Below are 20,067 nucleotides of genomic sequence, written 5' to 3'. Positions count from 1 at the left end.
AAAATGTTTATCTTATTTTCTTATCATTGTAGGTCTTATAGGTACGCTAATAAAGGTTTAGGCAGTATGAGCTCTAATTATATAAATGGTAAAATTGTTTGTTATTAAACACAATATTTGACATATCAGAAAATTTTATTTATTTTGAATCCCTTTAAAGTCCTTGTGTTCTTGTTGAGAAATTATTTTACAGTGTTTTCCAAGTATGAGAAGGCATGCCACTAACATTTTTGTTGTGGCAAGTTGTGGTGTAGAAGACTGTTATGACTATGCCAGGAGTTGTGAAGCTAAGGTGATTCGTGTTTCCCAGTTATTGACCCAGTATTTTTGTGCAGGTCCTTTCATCTGTTTACCTGCCCTAATTGCTGACCTGCTTGTACTCAGTGCAAGAGTGGGGAAGCTTAGCAAGGGGGATTTCAGTGTTTGATACTGTGCCTGTACCTCTCTGTTGTTTGAAACTTTTATAATGGTGTGTTCATGTATTAATTCATGTTACTGAAAGTCAGTTATACCTCACACGATTCTTGTGTAAGATTCAGAAATTTTATCAATGCTTTGCAAATAATCATTTAAATGGCAGATACTGTTACAGTCCAGAGGCCAAGGGGAGACGGGCAGACTGAGGCAGCTGTTGGTTTTGGTTTATGGGACTTGGGAGAAATTTGCGGCAAAGCCAACTGACTAATTACATTTATTTTGGCCTACAGCCCTCCAACTGGATTCATGGTTTCAAACACAACTTTGTATTTTAAGGGGTATTCAGGGAAGTAGATCAGTAGTACAGGAGATAGTTCCTATGCGACCACAACTTATATTAGCTTTTTACTTTATACCTAGAAATTAAAAGTCACAATTATGTTGTTATTAATATTGCAAAACTACCAGTATTTTAGCAAAAACAACAGTATTGTATTTTCCTAACTTTTAGATTATAAAAAAATTCAAATATACAGACTGAAAAAATAGTTTGATGATCATTCATATCCACAACACCTAGATTCAACAGTTATTAACATTTTTCCAAATTTCCTTTATCTATATGTGGCCGAGCATATATATTTGCAAATTCATTAGAAGATAAACTGTAGACGTCACAATTCTTTACTCCTAAGTGCTTCAAAATGAACCCCTTAGAAATACTTCTCTTGCATAATCATACTTTATCACACCTAAAAGTTACTGATTATTCTTTAAGATCATTTACTGTATCCATTTTCCAGTTTTTCCAGTTTTTTTGAAATAGGAATTGAGGCACATTTCATTTGGTTGGTTTGTCTCTTTAGTTAGTGTAATTACTGATTATTGGGAAACAAATTACCTCTAAGACTTAGCAGCTTAGAAGAACACAAATTTATTATCTCACACAGTCAAGTCAGCAGTCTCAGAACAACTCGAGCCTATGGTTCTGGCTCCTGATCTTAGAGGGGTAACAGTCAAGCTGAACAACTTGGGTGTATATTTCTAGCTCATGATCTTAGAAGGGTAACAGTCAGGCTCAGTGAGGGGTAACAGTCAAGTTCAACTCAAGTCTGTGGTTCTGGCTCAGGGTCTTAGAGGGGTAGCAGTCATGCCATCAGTCAGGGCTGCAGGCATCTGAAGGCTTGCTTGGGGCTGGAGGAACCTCCAGGATGGCTCACTCACATGACATGCTCGGCTCCTTATCATATGGTCCTGTTCACTGGGCTGCTGGAGTGTCCTTCAACACTATGAATGACCCCAGAGAGCAAACAGGGAAACATATGCCTTCTATGTCCTAATCTTGAAAATAACACACACTTTTCTACCATGTTGTCTTTGATGGTCCAGCCCATGCTCAAGGCATGAGGAATTGAGTTTCCCCTCTTTAAGGGAAAAGTTTCAAAACACTCATGGGTGTATTTTTAAACCACCACAACTAGCATCTCTATGCCTATTTAAACTGCACTTGTTTTGTATTCTGTTATCTTGACTATTTGGTTCTGGAAATGGAGGGGCATATATGATTTGGGAACTGTTCATAGTAGCTATGGAATCCTAGGATTGATTATAAAATTAAGGGAAAGAGGAACCAGTCTGAGTCAAACGCAGTTGCCAGTGTCTCTGGTAATTATTAAGGCTGAGATGACATGCATGCTGTCTCCCGGCTTTATATGGAGTCCTCATCCCACCCATTCAGAGCCATGGACTGGGGGGAGAAGCATCCTCCACAGATGACCTGAGGGATCCCCACTGGGATACAAAGGTTTACACAGCCTGCTAACTCCACGCTGGCAATTTTCATTATTCTCAGTATCAGAGAAAAGATCATCTTCAGTTGGCCTGCCTATGCATCAGAAATTCCATTCTCAAATAAACCATGCATGTATCTGTCCCTTGGTCTGTGAGGAATGTGGGTCTCTTTAGTTGGCTGATGAATTCTGAAATGAGTCATGGCTTAAGAAAGTGCTTCAGAACCATTTAACATGAGCGCTATGCTTTGAATCTGGGGTCAGCTTATTGTTCTCTGTACATGTGGCTGTTGAGAAAAAAGCCTGTGGGTCTGGCCCAGGTTACTGTTCAGATGGAGCTTTCCAGGTGGCTCAGTAGGAAAGTACCCACCTGTCAATTCAGGAGACGTGGGTTCGATCACTGGGTTGGGAAGATCCCCTGGAGAAGGAAATGGCAACCCACTCCAGTATTCTTGCCTGGAGAATCCCATGGGCAGAGGAGCCTGGCAAGGTACAGTCCATGGGCTTGTAAAGAGTCGACTAAACAATAACAACTGTTCAGATGAGTGGTCCTTTTTTAGGGACAGAGCAGGGCCCGGAGCAGTTGCCTCTATATGTAGTGATAAATTACCTCAAAGTTCCATCTTCAAACAGTTTGAAGTTTGTTTGGAGACCAGTTGGAGCTGTGCTGGAGCTGAGAGCTCCTTTGAGGCTCCCATTTAACAAGTGAATCTGTTTTCTTGTGGATTTTGAACACCAGCTTCGTATTGATTTGGTGTATTATTTACTCAAAACTTATCTCTGAGGTTCCTATATTAACTTAATACACCCAGGATGTTTCTGGCATCATCCCTATTTTCCTGCTCTCAACCTAAGTCCTCCGAACAGCACTGCAGGGATGACTAGGGGTGGTGGGGGGTGGGAAATGTGGCAGTCACCTTGGATGCCACAAGAGGGCGCTGTTGACCGGGTTGGGTTGAAAACCTTCAGCAACCCTCTGTGAGAAAGTGTTGACACTGTTGTCTCCTTCCTTTTAGGCCTGGCAGTCATGCATTCCCAGAGCACCAATCAGCTCGATGTGGGGAACAACCCCCGTGTGGGCACCAAACGCTACATGGCCCCCGAAGTTCTCGATGAAACTATCCAGGTGGATTGTTTTGATTCTTACAAGAGAGTCGACATTTGGGCCTTCGGACTTGTCTTGTGGGAGGTGGCCAGGCGGATGGTGAGCAATGGTAGGTAACTGATCTCATATAATGTTGTCCTTGTCTGAGTCCTCTTGATCCTGCTACCTTTAAAAGGGCAAAGGGAATATTTAAGTCCACATTGTTCCATGAATCATATTTGTGAAGCTGTCGGCATTTATATTTGATTTATGGCTGGTCGGTGGAAGGCGCATAAGGGCAGTCTGTTTTAACTGCATAAAAAGAGATGGTGGTAGAAAAAGTATTCCTGCAAAAGACTACATATTCCTTGATTGTTGGTATTTTTCCTTCAGTCCATATTCTTCTTTCCTCCATCCTCATGATTCTGTCTTTCTCCCATCCTTCCTCCTCCTCTGCTCTTTTCTCAGGTGATGTTTATCATGAGGAGAATGCTCAAGTAAATCTAGGGGTGAATCTTGCTATTTTAGATAAGTTTCCTTCTCAAGTTTGGATTATTGAGAAGAGACTCAGATTGCACACTAGGAATTCACTCCTTTGTAAGAAGCTGGCTGTACTTGCTGAGTAAGTGAAGTTTACATTCAGGAAGCTCTGAATAGGAGGCTCATCATGGTCCTCGTATAAGGAAGTGGTGGTGTTGCCTTAGTCGCTAGGGAAGCACATATTTGTCGATAATTCTTAACCTATATTCCCTACCATAACCTTTCACCTCCATCTTTCTTATCAGCCAAAAACACCAAAAATGCACTGTTGAACTTTAAGTTTACTGCATTCTGGAGGCAATACGTATTCTCATTCAAGTACAACATGTGTCTCATCTACCCACAAAGTGGTATCAGAGCAGCATCTCTCAAATCCACTAAATTGACCACTTCACACCTTCACAATTGCAAGTCTTACTTCACAGAGGACACATCTGGAAATTGTTCTTGGAAAGCAGAAGAAAATGCTATATGTTTAAACTGATACTCATTTTCAGGAGATGCTCTGCCTTTCTGGGACCCACTGGGATCCTAGATTTAAAGTATTAGAGAATGCATGGAGTCGCTAACACAAGCTCCATCTCACCTTCCACTGATACTTTCTTGTAATGATTGAAATTCTTGGGGCAACCATAATTTTTGAGAATAACACAGCCAGAGAATAGGAGGTTCTGTGAGAGAAGTGGAATTGGGGTAACGTAGTTTTAGTGTGTAATAATTTAAATTGGCAAGCCTTTGGGGTAGCGTTCCTTCCTCCGCCCCACCCCCAAGCAGAGTTTAACAAACTCTCTAAGGGTATCAAAGCCCTGTTTCACATTAAACATAAACACACAAATATTGTAACCTGACAGTTCTTTTAAAGATTGGTTTTTTTTTTTGGATGGAGTCATGAACATTTTCTTGGTAATTGTTTCTCAATTGTTGGGAGCTACTGACTTCGTTTTGTGCCATTCAAGCGCCTTGAGAATTGTTTGCAACAGAGTGATTGTTTTGCTGATTTATAAAGTTCTGACTGAACTTTGCCTGAAATTGCACAGCAACTTCATTTCTCCCATGCCCCTCCCTAATAATGCTTGAGAGGCTTAGAACTGAAAATCAAATTCTAATTAGTTTATCTTAAACACGTTAGAAAAGGATTGGTGTCATAATAAACCGTGTGATGGGAAACTTGCCCCAGATGAAGAGGAAGTTAATGTTCCAAGGCCAGGATGGTAGCAATCCAGCTGTGGATGCTGGAGCTGTGCCAGGCCAGCCTGTGGATGAAAGCCAAACTTGGCAGAAACTCGGGACTTGGGCTTTGTAAGAACTCGTGTTGCAAATTCGTTCCCTGTATCACAGGCTTAAACCCAAATGGCTTTTGAAGATCAGCTGTGATTAATAGGAGTCAGTTGGAAATTAGAGTCATTGGTTTAAAATGTAGCTCAACAAATAGTAGTTTTCTCAGTCTACCTTCTAACATTATTTCTGGAAATCGTGAAGGGTAGAGGGAGAGAGACTATTTTGGATGTTTTCTGATTTACTGATCTCCTACTTACATCATGGTTTAGATTGTTCTCTGTTGCCTAAAATTTTGTGGGTTGAGCTCCTGTTCTGTGGTTTGATTTTTAGGGGGCGGTAAGTCTCATTTTAAATCAGCCACTGGCCCTTGACAATGACTAATTTGGTATTTTCCTCTTTCTCGAGTTTCCCTTCTCCCATGAATATATACATGCACAAAGATAGAAATTAGTTTATCCAAACTCAAACTTGCAAGTATTCAAGGCTGCTTGCAGATAGATCTATTCATATTGAGTAGTAGTATTATCCCCCAAACAGAAAAATGAGTAGGATTTGCCTTTGCCTTCCAACGTTCATGTTTCTTTCGCCTTCTTTGTGCAAGCACGTATATATTATATATTTTACTTAGTTGTAATTCTGTAATTCTTAGATATAATTTGTATCTTCTTCATTTGTGGATTTTTAGTGTTAATCTGTTTTCATTTTTGGTGGTCATATTAATGGTCAGTTCATGAATTTAACTGTTTCCATATTGTTAGATATCCTGTCTCCTCCATGTGGGGCCAATAGTAGGTGTCTTTGTTCATATAACTTTTTCATTTAGGGAATTATTCTTAATTTGAAACAAAGTAGACCTATTAGGTCAAAGAATATGGATGTTTTTATGGCTTGACACATATTGCCAAATTGCTTTCCATAAGAGTTGTTCTAATTTACAATATCCTGCTCACCCCAGGGTGTGATGTACCTATTTCACTTTCTTACTAGCTTTAAGATCTGACATTAAAAGGATATATATTTTTGAAATTATTGCATATTAAATGTACCTCATTTAAATATATGAATATCTTATCTTAGGAAGGTCATTATCATTACGCGTCCTTTGAGTTCCTGAGTCTATTGTAAAAATTGATGACCAGATAGTTCTCTTGGAGCAATATGATCCTCAAGTGAACCATGAGTATAAAAATATGTTGCATTTTATATTTTCATGGGAACTTTACATTTCTTTGCTACTAATAATAAACTTCATGCTGTGTCTGTACAGGAAATGAGAGTTCAGTCCATTTTTGCATCTGAAATTATCTCAGTAGTATCTTTTGGAATTTACTGTTTGTGTTTAGTTTGATACCGAATTTGGAATTGGTCAGAAGGAAAACCATTTTCTCACCATTTCTGGGTGAACTTTCTATGTGGATCTAAGGCAGGGTTTTGCTTGGATCACTAGTGCTTAAGCTGCAAAGTGTGCAGTAGGATCACCTAGAAACACAGACTACTGAACGCCCTCCCCCGCCCACCCCGCCGAGTCTCTGATTAATAGGTCTGGGGCTGGACCCAGGATTTTGTTTTCTAACAGGGCCCCAGGTGATGCTGTGCTGTAGTCAGCGACTGTACTCTTGAGATCCCAGGTAAAACTGGAACATGTTCTATCAGTTTTAATCAGGCCGTGAAATAAAGACTGTCCCTAGGATGCTGATAGAGCCTGTGTAAGCAGGATTTCTTGGTTTGTGTTCTGATACGTGAAACTTGCTCTCACTTCCAAGCCAAAGCAGGGTCCCTTTCTCCTTTTAGTCTTGTAGCTAGGGCGTGGCCTTTCTTTCTGGAGTTTTGCTACTTCTCGGGCAGTACTCTTCCTTTCTTCCTTTAATATACAGTTCTGCAGACACACTACTTTCTGGTTACCTGGATTCAGTGTGACATGGAGACAGAATTTGACGTGTGGACACCATAGGTAAGTGGGTGCATCACAGCTCTTCACTTGTGCCATTTAGCTTTGGGGCTGATCAAAATACCTCTAGTAGCCCCAGCCAAGCATCCTGCAGCTGTTCCTTCTTGGGATCAGAAGTCCTTTCTCTGAAGCCTCAGCTTTCAGTGTTTAGAACCCTGTATGTAGAAACAACAGAGCTGTGTTGCTCTAATACTGTGGTCATCTGCTTTTGGCTTTAAAAACTGAAATGATCTTCATTGCCCTCCCTCGGCCCACCTTTGACTACAGCGTCATCCCAGCAGCATGAGCCTCTGTTATACCCCTCGCATGTCTCCTCTTCTCTGCCCACAGGAGGGTTCTGCAGACACGCTTTTGTTGCCCTGTGACTGGCTTTACTTTGTGATGGAATCCAGTGTGTCAAAAAGCATTTGTATCTTCTTGAAAAAACCCTGCTGGCCAAGCTACATCTCTTAATGGGGTGTGGACTAGGAAATACTTGTTAGAATAAGCTTGTGTTTGGCACACATACTTTGGAAAACCTCTTCTGTGAGCCCTTGGGCTTGCCAAGGAGCCATGTGTGCATCCAGTTCCTAAGCACAACGGGCTTGTATACAGAAACCACGACTCGATTTTCGTCAGCAACTTAATATCAGTGTGTTTCATGATTTTATTTCACTACTTCAGTGTCTATTAAGGCTTGAACAAAGGGGAGAAACAGAGAACTTTTTAAGTATTCAAGTGATTTCTTTCAGGTTTGTCTGAGGCTTTGAGTGTGGGTTTGGGGCGGGAATATGGAGGTGGAGTAGGAAGGAAGGATTTTTTTCCTTGATTCCTGGAGCTTTATGGCCTTGAGTTAAAGGTCTAGACCAGAGGAGGGCAGTCAGTTGACCTCACGACAGAATAACGAGAGGCGAGCAGAACTTTACTGGGTGAAATTTGCTGCTTACCAGCCTCTCTTCCTCGACACACCTTTCAGAGCAGCCCCCCACCAAGGCACGCCTCTGTGACGCCCACCTTCTAACAGCCCCGGCGTCAAGTGAATGATGCATTCTTCTTGTAAGGCCTCCACAGCCAGCGAATGCTTGGATCTCTAGTGGAGCGCCTCCCTCTAGGTTGAGGTATGTGAGATGTAAGGTGTCTGGTCATAGCTTAACTCAGAACATGGCTGCGCATCTCTCTTAGGCCCTTTGACGTCTCCTCTGACAGCTGTAATGTTAATCAGTATTTTTAGTAGGGCTCGACGGGGCAGCAGTCTCTGGACCATTTGCTGTGGTGCTATTTCTTTGCTGGGAATCCCAGGAGTGGAAATGACTTTTTTACAGATTTCAGATGATGCATTTAGTCTTGACTTTGATGTACATGGTTCCACAGGCCCATGAACTGGAGTGGGGGTGGTGGGATGAGGTCATCGCTGCCAGACGTGTACTGTACTTAGCAGACTCCAACTGTGTTCCTGTTTCAGGAAGGTGCACCTCCCTTGGGGAGAAAGACGGCTTCCCAGCAGGTGCGCCCTGTTTGCTTACAGGTGTGACTCTGAAATCTGGCAGTGAGGCAGGGTCAAGGGGGACTGAGACTGGAGCCCCTTGGCTGTGAGAGTGCCATCCATTTGCCTGTCCCTCATTTTTTATGTGGGCCATGGCGTGAAAACTGTTTGAATCCCTCCTGTAAGGAGTGGTAAGCAAAGTAACACAAGTAGATTTTTTTTTTTAAGACAAGTAACATTTTTCATTTATTTTTTAAAATATATTTGTTTGGCTGAGCTGCGTCTTAGCTGTGGCATGTGAGATCTAGTTTCTGGCCAGGGACTGAACCCCGGCCCCTTGCATTGGGAACACAGAGTCTTGGCCACTGGATCACCAGGCGAAATAGATATATGTTTTGAATCTTGTTCCTATCATGAAAAAATGCGTCTCTGAAAATAGTGCTTCCCAAGATTCTTTCATATATGCACTACCTTTATGATCTTTTTCCTATCCAAGTGCCACTTGTACCATTATTTTCTTAATTGTTTGAAAATTTTCAAACATTTCTTTTTAAAAGGAAATGAATGTTACTGCCGGAAGTGGGAAAGCCAGTATCCCATGGCATTAAATGGAAGATAATGTTAAAAGTGCATATACAGTTATTTAATTAAGATGAAAAAACGTTTTGTCTGTGAACCGTTTCTCACAGGTCATCCCTGAAGGAAACACTGTGTTAACTTAGAGATTTCTCAGCAGCCAACCATAAAGCACTCTGATTCAACGTAAAATGGCTTTAGTTGTAATGTTCTGATTTCTGAAGGGTTTTATAATTCCTGTAGGCATCAACTGTTAATGGTAGCACTCTGTATGTATGTAGGTGCTGGGGATTCTGCTTCCCTCACCTGTCACTCGCATGTGTCCACCCAAGTTGTGGGGCAGTGGGGAGAGTGAGCCCACTGTTGTGATGAGATGTACGCACTGTCCCATTTGGGGCTTGTTGGGAACAGTCATAGAATACAAACAGGGAAAGGGGTTCTGGGTTGTCATTAATTGGCAGTGTGCTTAGACAAGCACATTTCCCTGAGTGGTCCTCAGTTTCTTCTGAAGGAAAAGAAGGCTGTGATCTACCTGACTCTGACAGCACATGGATGTATGATTCTTTTAATTATTAGATATTGGAGTATAACTGTGTACAGCACTGTGTTAGTTGCTGCTATAGCATGCAGTGAATCAGCCATATATCCCCTGTCCCACTCCCCATCCCGCCTCTCTAGATCATCACAGAACACTGACCTGAGCTCCCTGTGCTCTACAGCAGCTCCATGCATGTATCTCTGTCTCACCTTCAGATTGTTCAGAGTATAGCTAAATCTATACACTCTTACCTGCAATTGAAAAAAATCCCCCAAACTTCGAAAGCCAAATGGTTCGGGTATGGAGGATCACAAGGAAGGCCTTGTTTCTGGATCCTTGCATTTTCAGAAAGACCTCTCTGGTGTTTCGTGTGGTTTGAAGCCCTGTCCAGGGCATTCTTGAGATCGTGATGTGTCCTTTACAGGTGTTGGAACTAAGGCCTGGCAATTAAGGCTTCTACTTAGAACCATGCAGTGAATTAATACCAGGGATATTGTTGGTATATTTGCCCCAGAGAAAAATATCACTTAGACATATGTCCAGGAATAAAACTAATTGTATAAATCAGATACACATGTCCAAAGTTGTGGGGGAAGAGGTTATGGATAATTTCTCTGATTCTTTCCATGGCTCTTGAAGTTTCACCCTCCTAAGGTGAAAAAGCAAGGCCTGGCAGGCTTTGTCCCTCCTTGACCAGTCTTGAAGAGCTCCTCTCCTGCTGTGCTCCTGGATCCTTTGTTGCTGTTCCACTCCTTTGGCACTTGAAGTACTTTGTATTTTTAGTCCCTTTTGCTGAGTGCACGCTGTTCTCTTCGCTGGCTCACGATTTGGCAGTTACTTATTGGGTGCTACTGTAAAAGGACTGAAAGTCCACTTGTTTTCTGGCAGAAGAGGAATAGTTGTAAGTAACTTCCTGCCTCGACATGAGTCACTTCACAGCCTAACCTTGACCTCTCACCCTCCCCACCACATGTGTACCCATATCAGCCAAGGGAACGTCCCTGCCCTTCTCCAACATGGAAGGATCATTGGAAACCCCTTGTTTTTGTTCCATATCCCCTCCTATGCTCCGCCCGCCTGGAGTGCCCCCTCTCCTTGGTGTGTTCTTGTCCCATAGTCTTTCTCGACAGTTCATCTCTCGGTTCCCTCAAGTCCTGGCTCCCAGAAAGTTTCTTATGCTTCCATGGCACCAGGTTTATGTCTGGTACTTAAACCACACAAGTGGTGTGGTTTAATTCTCTAAAACGCCCTGAGCACCGTGTCCCCCACCTCTTCTCCCTACCCCTAGTTTATATTTTTTTCATATCTTCTTTTCCCATTATTTTCATCACCAACATCACATCTCTATTTGTATGTCCTTAGTCAGTCCAACCAGTCCATCCTAAAAGAGATCAGTCCTGGGATTTCTTTGGAAGGACTGATGCTAAAGCTGAAACTCCAGTACTTTGGCCACCTCATGTGAAGAGTTGACTCATTGGAAAAGACTCTGATGCTGGGAGGGATTGGGGGCAGGAGGAGAAGGGGACGACAGAGGATGAGATGGCTGGATGGCATCACTGACTTGATGGACATGAATCTGAGTGAACTCCGGGAGTTGATGATGGACAGGGAGGCCTGGCGTGCTGCGATTCATGGGGTCACAAGGCGTTGGACACGACTGAGCGACTGAACTGAAGTGCAAAGGACAGCCTCTGGATCACACAGTTTAAGGGATTAAAGTGGTTTTTGAGCCAATTTGGAAACTAGCAAGTAAAACTTAGAACATCTATCCTTGCCTTTCAAGATATATAAAGGGGTAAAATATAATTTTTTTTAATAAGATTTCCATTATCTAAGCAAAAAAAGAGAGGGGCGTGTCCTCATCTTCCACTAGAGTTCCTTGGAAACTGAGAGCATGTCTTATACTTTTATCATCCTCAGTGTTTAGTATGATGTGCCAGACATGGTTGGTATGTAATATACTTTGAAATAATTGCTTTCCTTGACCAGAGGGAGTTCCAGATGATGGTGGAGTTTAATCCCAGACTTATTTTATTCTGGGGAAGCATGATCAACATTAGATGGAGAGCGTCAACCATTTGTCCAATGGTTGACAAGAAGTGTGACTAAGTCCCAGACATAATGATTTAAATGATCTCTTTTCCTTTTATTAAAAATGGCAGTTGAAATTAACTATAAACCCAAAAGAAAACTTCATCTTTGTATAGTGAAATTTACTGTTGAGTATTCCCAAATTCTGTTTAAAAAATCTAACTGTACTTTTGCATTTACATAAAAATTCAACTTCATAGTTGCATAACCCTTCCCAAGCTGGCTAGGCAAATTACTCCCAAATGGCTAAATGCTAGATTTTTAAAGAATGATAAAGCAGGCACAATCCTACTGTTTCTTATAAATTCATGTGGCCCTTATAAAGGTATAAATTATCTTGCAGGTCTGTGTTCAGCTCTATTTTCTGTGATGTCTCCTAGTAATATGTGTATTGAAAAGAATTAAAATATTGTTTGAATGCATCCTAGGGGCCTGACAAGAGTAGTAGTAGGTAAGGCCTCTGAGATGAAGTATCTTAAGTCGTCTTTTGAAAGCAGTGATTTATGCCCAGTCTGAACTGTTTGTTTGCCAGGAATGGTGTTAATCCACTAACTAGTACACGTTACAAACCCAGTCAAGCAATGTAAGTTAGATTTTAAAATATCAATTATAATTTTTAAATCTAATTTAGACTACATTCCATTTTAAAAATAAATCTATGAAGTTTAACAAAACTATAGTATTTAACAGATGTTCCTTATCATGACTAATCTTTTCCATAAACGGTTTGTATTTATATGGGATTTGTTAGAACAGCTTCTCACTGTTAATTTCTTTGACAAATGAAAAGGAGATTGCAAAACAGTTATCTTCCCGTCTGTGCCAATAATCGATCTAGTAGGTATTTAGGAAGAGAAGTTAGGAGGAAGAGGGCAGTAAACCAGGGAATCCACTAGCCGCATTGTTGAGGCCTTTGATGATGGAAGAGAAGTAATGGATTTCCTGGGTTTTATTTCTATAAAAAAAAAAGAACCCATTTTCTCATTCCAAATTATTTAAATTTTTCTGTTTGTGGAACTACTTTTCTTTGCAAAGAGTAAGGAACTGATGTAATTTTGCTGGGGAAAAAGATTTCCAAAGCATTGAAAACCATGCGAGAGCAGAAATTAGCCACTTTCATAATTGTCTGGGAGTGAGGAAGAGTTCATTCTTTTTAGCCATTCTTCTCCTTTCCAATGACTGTCCTCTGCATTTTATTTTGTGTCTTTGATCTAAGAGGAAATAATAGAGCCATCAGACAGACAGCTGTGAATAACAGAGGGTACTTAGAACATACTGGATGAAAGACGAAATTGCATTTCATATTACATTATTTGCATCCTCCAAAGGGGATGGATTATTTCACAGCAGTGACTTTTCCCCTAATAACAGAAAGGGGTATTTTGCTGATGGTTTTGGATTATTTGCCTCTAGTTCTAGTTCATGGACTGCATTTCATTTCAGTTTATGGTTTGAAGTTACTAGATTCATGTACCTTCTTTAGGTATCTTGACCCTATTTAATCAGAGTTTCTCTTTGAGTAGTAGTCATATTTTCTTCTAAACAGTTTTTGCTCCTAAGTTCTCTGCAGGGCTTCCTTCCTTTGCTTTGTTTTCCACGTATTTTTTCAAGACCTACCTGTAGCTTTTAGGATCATCTTGAAGTTTGAGGAAGGTGATCAGTACTTTTTTCTTTTTTTTCTGTGTTGTATCCTGTGATGCCCATCAATAACACCCTGGAAACCTCTATTCTTTTGCTAACCAACACAATTCTTGTCCATGTATGAAGGTATTGTGGAGGATTACAAGCCACCATTCTATGATGTGGTTCCCAATGACCCAAGTTTTGAAGATATGAGGAAGGTAGTCTGTGTGGATCAACAGAGGCCTAACATACCCAACAGATGGTTCTCAGACCCGGTAAGAGTACTATGCTTGCTTCATTTCAGAGCTATACTGTCTATACATTTGTATACAACTCTATACACACCAGAGTTTCAGCTGGTAGAGTGATCTGGTCTGTTGCTTTCTCTTCCTATTTTGTGTAAAAGGGCTCTAGACCTAGTTGAACAGGTTCACAAAGTGGTCTCATTCTTGAAAGCGCCGCATGTATAGATCTTGATAACAAATGACAACATTCACAAGACTTCTTACCCTTGGCCAGCTCTGGGAATTGGGAGAGCCATTACTATGCCAATAGCCCTAGCACTGCAGCTCCACCTGTAAACCAAGAGACTTGGATTAATGCTTTTAAATTCTTTTCTGTCTTTGCATATCTGAAATTCCAAACATAGGCTGTTTAATGCTGACAGTCCCTAACTGCTGTTGTTAAGTAGTAAGTAGCAAATCTTAAGACATTGAGAAATGACCCTATTTGCATATTTCAGTATTAGCTCTGAGTTAGTACTATGGCTTTTAATACCCATAAAACCATCAAGGTGTCCAGACTGGCGTATGTAATTGACTTGATAAAGTCAGATGGTAGCATTAAGACACTCAAGAGTGGCTTCTTCACCAGTGGCCAAGGCTTTGATTATTGTGTAAGGAGGATGGTAATAACATCACAAGACCTGCAGAGCCCTGCAAAATGGTTGAAATAACATCTGCCCAGCTATTTATTCACTGTGTTGTTGGTTCTTTCTCTCCTCAGACATTAACCTCCCTGGCCAAGCTGATGAAAGAATGCTGGTATCAAAATCCATCTGCCAGACTCACAGCCCTGCGTATCAAAAAGACTTTGACCAAAATTGATAATTCCCTAGACAAATTGAAAACTGACTGTTGACATTTTCATGGTGTCAAGAAGGAAGATCTGACATTATTGTTGTTGTCCAGCTGGGACCTATTGCTGGCCTGACTGGTTATCAGAACAGAATCCATCTGTCTCCCTCCCCAAATGGCTGCTTTTGACAAGGCAGACATCTTACCCGGCTGTGTGCTGGAGAAGACACCAAAACCACCCTAACCTCGCTCAATGACTGTGACCTGGGCATTTCACAAACTGTTCACACTGCAGAGACTTAACGTTGGACAGACAATGTTGCAAAGGTAGGGAACTGGAGGAACACAGAGAAATCCTAAAAGAGATCTGGGCATTAAGACAGTGGCTTTGCATATCTTCACAGGTCTCCTAGACACTCCCCACGGGAAACTCAAGGAGGTGGTGAATTTTTAATCAGCAATATTGCCTGTGCTTCTCTTCTTTATTGCACTAGGAATTGTTTGCATTCCTTACTTGCACTGTTACTCTTAATTTTAAAGACCCAACTTGCCAAAATGTTGGCTGTGTACTCCACTGGTCTGTCTTTGGATAATAGGAATTCAATTTGGCAAAACAAAATGTAATGTCAGACTTTGCTGCATTTTACACATGTGCTGATGTTTACAATGACGCTGAACATTAGGAATTGTTTATACACAACTTTGCAAATTATTTATTACTTGTGCAGGTAGCAGTTTTTACAAAACTGCTGCATGCATATGTTAAAGCTTATTTTTATGTGGTCTTATGATTTTATTACCAAAATGTTTTTAACACTATACTCTGAAATGGACATTTTCTTTTATTATCTGTTAAATTCACATTTTAAGTGCTTCACATTTATATGTGTGTAGACTGTAACTTTTTTTCAGTTCATATGCAGAACGTATTTAGCCATTACCCACGTGACACCACCGAATATATTACTGATTTAGAAGCAAAGATTTCAGTAGAATTTTAGTCCTGAACGCTGTGGGGAAAATGCATTTTCTTCGGAATTATCCATTATGTGCATTTAAACTCTGCCAGAAAAAAATAACTATTTTGTTTTAATCTACTTTTTGTATTTAGTAGTTATTTGTATAAATTAAATAAAATGTTTTCAAGTCAAAGTGAATTTTGTTCAACATAAAAAAAGATCTACATATTATAAGGCATTTTCTTATGGAAACAGAAGCACAAAACTAATTTGTAAGTCAAATTTGCATTTAAAGTCTATTAACTAACTAAGGTTCTAAGGAGGATGCCCTCCATCTTAAACTTGGTACCAGAAAATTTAAATTTGGTGGGGCGGAGGGGCTGCAATTTTATTTTTTTCTTAGGTTTGTTACCCCAACTACAAAGCTGGGGAAACTGTCTGACCTGCCTCCTTAGAAAGAGACTTGTGAATGTAAGTGGAAAGAAGAAGGTCAAAGCATTTTGTTTAGTGTAAAGATCCTGTGTAAGGGAAAGCAGTCTTTGGCATCTTACCTACCTTTGCTGCTTGGGGAGAGTTGGTTGTTGGCTTGTTAAACTTGTGTTCAATGGGGTTTAAAATGTAGGATTTAGAGTAACTCAGAGTAGAGGTGTTAAAATTCTGGAATGTTCACCAGAGGTAAGTTAATAACTTCATTAGTAAGCATTTATGTGGAGAGCATATATTAAGGTCACATTTAACTTAAAAAATTGTGGTAAAACACATAACAGATTTTACCATCATAACCATTTTTACATATACAGTTCAGTGGTATTAAGTCTATTTATATTGTTATGCTGCTGCTGTCACCATCCAGCCACAGAACTCTCTCCATCCTGCAGAACTGAAACTGTTAAATGATAGCTCTCCATTTCTCACTCTTTTCAATCCTTGGCACCCATCATTCTATTCTTTCTTTAGTTTGGCTACTCTAAGTACCTCATAGGAATGGAATCACACAGTATTTGTCCTTTTGTGAGACTGGCTTATTTCACTTAGCATAATGTCAAGGTTCATCTTTGTTACAGCATACAATGAATTTCCTTCTGTTTTATAGTTGATAATGTCCCACTATATATATATATATATATATATATACACAATGTTTATCCATTCATCTTTTGAGGGACATTTCAGTTGCTTCTACTGCTGTTGCTAAGTCACTTCAGTTGTGTCTGACTGTGCGACCCATAGACGGCAGCCCACTAGGCTCCTCTGTCCCTGGATTCTCCAGGCAAGAACACTGGAGTGGGTTGCCATTTCCTTCTCCAATGCATAAAAGGGAAAAGTGAAACTGAAGTCGCTCAGTCGTGTCTGACTCTTTGCGACCCCATAGACTGCAGCCTACGAGGCTCCTCCATCCACGGGATTTTCCAGGCAAGAGTACTGGAGTGGGTGGCCATTGCCTACTCCGACACTTCAGTTGCCTCCTCCTTTTGTCTATTGTGAGTAATACTGCCATGAACTTGGGTGTATAAATATCTCTTTGAGTCCTCCCCCTTTCAATTATTTTGGCTGTATATTCACCAAAAGTGGAGTGGAATTGTGTTTAACATTTGAAGTATTATATACATATATAAAATTGTACAGCTTGATGCATTTTTTATAAATTTATACACTGATTGCACCCATGGAAACAGCACCTAGATCAAGAAGTAGAACACTAACTTCTAGAGGAATGTCAGGATCGTGGCAGCATGTGTTCTTTTCTCTCTTTGGTGTCACATCCATAACTGAACAAAAGTGCCTCTGCACATTATATACCAGGACAGCAGGGATTACTGCGTATCTCTGCACCTCAAAATAGAACTTCAGAAGGGCTGTGGGTCCCAGGGAGACAGTAAGCCTGCCTCACCCCTACTTGCTGTGATCAGGAAAAGGAAAACCTGAAGAGTATAGAGATGAGTGTCGGACACTCATGGGAGAGAATTTGTAGAGGTTCAGCCAACCTGATGGGAGGTTCCAGGACACCGTTAGAGCTGGACAGAGGTGAGTTTAAAGGCAGAGGAGAGAGGGGACTCCATTGAGGCACCTGATTTGCCCAGGATGACACTGCAGTGCTCTACACTTGTGTCAGCTTCGGTGGCTACCTCTTTGCCAGTAGAGGTGGAAAGCCCAAATGTGAGTGACAGACTGCCTGGCTGCTAGAGATACTTATTTGTCTCCAGCAGCTCGTAGATTTCTGAGGGGGGGATTTCTGTGACTGGGAGGAAGGAGAGGAGATGGAAGGAAGCAAACAAGAATGTCAAAGAACACCAAAATAATGTGTTTCCTGCCATCTGCTTTGGGCTTTCAGCTAGCAGTCTACTCACAGATCTCTGGGAGTATCCCACTCGTGGATCTCCCTGTCAGGTCATGGGCATCCCCAAAGCCCACAGCTCCTGGCTCTTTCTGTGCTCCTGAATGCAGCCTTGAAAACTAACCCTGGTAAGGAAAAACCAGAAACGTGAGCTACAGTGTCATCTTCTGGAGCACAAAAGAAGGTTTTTAGATGCCAGCCTGTTGACTTGTGACAGCCAAAGAAAACAAATCCTTCACTAAGAAAAGTGTCTGCTGTTTCAAAAGCAAAAGCAGAGGTACATAACCTCAAGCACTATGAAAAGTCAAGGAAATATGGTACCACAAAAAGAATGTTAATTCTCCAGTAACTGAACCCAAAGGCATGGAATATTGTGATCTGATAAAAAATGTAAAATAGCTATTATAAAGGAATTCAACAAGCTGTAAGAACACTCGGAAAGGAAATTCAGTGAACTTAGGAGAAGGAAATGGCAACCCACTCCAGTATAAAATGATATAAAAATGATTCTTGCCTAGAGAATCCTGTGGAGAGAGGAGCCTGGTGGGCTGCTGTCCATAGGGTTGCACAGAGTCAGACACGACTGAAGCAACTTAGCATGCATGCTTGCATTGGAGAAGGAAATGGCAACCCACCCCAGTATTCTTGCCTGGAGAATCTCAGGGACAGAGGAGCTTGGTGGGCTGCTGTCGATGAGGTCACACAGAGTCGGACACAACTGAAGCGACTTAGCAGTAGCAGCAGGAATAAATTTAATGATCACAGGTTCTTTATCAAAGAGACTGAAATTTTAAAAAGAACCAAATAAATCCTGGAGCAGAAGTCAATGAATGAGATGAGGAATGCATTAGTGAGCAAAAATAATAGATCTGATGAAAGAAGAAATAAGTGACTTGAATGGTAGGAGTTTAGAAATGATTCATTTAAAAAACAGAACTAAGGTTTATAAAAAGTGAAGAAACTCAGAGTTATCAGAAAAGCAAATACTAGATAACTGTACCAGAAGGAGAGAAAAGGGGGCAGAGTTTATTTAAAGAAATAATCAGAGAACTTCCCAACCCTGAGGAAGGAATTGGACATACAGGTCCATGAATGTAATAGAACAGCCTATTATCCCAATGCAGACAGACTGTCTCCAAGACCCAGTCTAATAAAAACTGTCAAAAATCAACAGACATGTGGACATGGTTGGGGATAGTGGGGTAGGAGATGAACTGGGAGATTAAGGCTGACACGTACATACCATGTGTAAAATGGCTAGTGGGAAACCTGCTATAAAGCACTAGAAGCCTGTTTGCTGCTCTGTGATGATCTAGATGAGCGGGTGGGAGGGAGGTCCATGACCGTTAGGGAGGGGATATAGGTATATATACAGCTGATTTACTTCATTGTACAGCAGAAATTAATACAACACTGTAAAGCAACACTCCAATAAAAGATCAATGATGAAGAAGCAACTAGGGAGAAACTCAAGTAACCTACAAAGTAATCCCCGAATAAGCTATCAATGGATTTCTCTGCATAAACTCTGTATGCAGAAAGAGAGAAGAAGGACATATTCAAAGTGTTGAAGGATAAAAACTGTCAACCAAAATTAAACAACAAACCTATCTTTAGATATGAGGAGAAGTAAAGACTTTTCTAAATGAGGACTGAAGGAGTTCACCAACAGACTTGCCTGCAAGAAATTCTAAGAGTTTAAGCTAAAATGAAACCATGCCAGTGACAGGAAAACATATGGAAGTTCATAATACTCTGATAAAGGTGAAAATTAGAAAACTTTTAACTCTACATTAGAATGGTTTGTTAATCACTTAATGATAGTATAAAGTTTAATTGGAAAAAACTCAAGAGTAACTACTGTAGCTTGCTAATTTATGGCATTAAAAAGGTTAACTGTGATGTCAAAACTATAAGAGGAGGATTAAAGAGGGCAACCTTTATAGGTGAACAAAGATAAGTTCCTATCAGAATAAAAAGGGCTGTTTCATCTATAAGATCTTAGCTTCTGGTTAACCAAGAAGCAAAAGTCTATTATAGAGTCATAAAACATGGGGAAAGAAAAAGAGACTGAGCAAATTACAGGGAAAACCACCAATTTGCTAAGGTATACAGAGGGTGGGGGGAACAAGGGAGCTGGTAAACCACCAGAAGTAAATGATAAATTCTTGCATAATCACTAAATGTAAATGGACTGAAATCACCAGGTTAAAGGCAGACAGTAGCTTGAATGGATTTTAAAAAAAAGCCAGCTCTATGCTGCCTAAGGAGACTCATCGGCCCTAAAGACACACAAAGGTTAAAAGTAAAGGTTTGGAAGAGGACAGTTCATGCAAATGGGCCTCCAATT

General features: G+C 40.7%; 1 protein-coding gene across 2 annotated transcripts in view; it reads left to right on the top strand.

Moving 5' to 3' along the window:
- The window catches only part of ACVR1 (activin A receptor type 1), a 141,239-nt gene extending 121,399 nt beyond the window's left edge, over positions 1 to 19,840 (top strand). For both annotated transcript variants that reach the window (XM_040229123.1, XM_040229124.1), the window contains exons 9-11: positions 3,224 to 3,421; positions 13,492 to 13,622; positions 14,353 to 19,840. In XM_040229123.1, the coding sequence (XP_040085057.1) occupies positions 3,224 to 3,421; positions 13,492 to 13,622; positions 14,353 to 14,487 (464 nt within the window). In that variant the 3' untranslated portion in view covers positions 14,488 to 19,840. The remainder of the gene's footprint in view (positions 1 to 3,223; positions 3,422 to 13,491; positions 13,623 to 14,352) is intronic.
- Positions 19,841 to 20,067: the final 227 nt, after the last annotated feature.

This window comes from Oryx dammah, unplaced genomic scaffold, assembly GCF_014754425.2.
Source record: "Oryx dammah isolate SB20612 unplaced genomic scaffold, SCBI_Odam_1.1 HiC_scaffold_27, whole genome shotgun sequence".
Classification (NCBI taxonomy): Eukaryota; Metazoa; Chordata; class Mammalia; order Artiodactyla; family Bovidae; genus Oryx; species Oryx dammah.
Note: the sequence above shows the minus strand (reverse complement) of the source record. Positions and strands in the feature narration are given on the sequence as shown.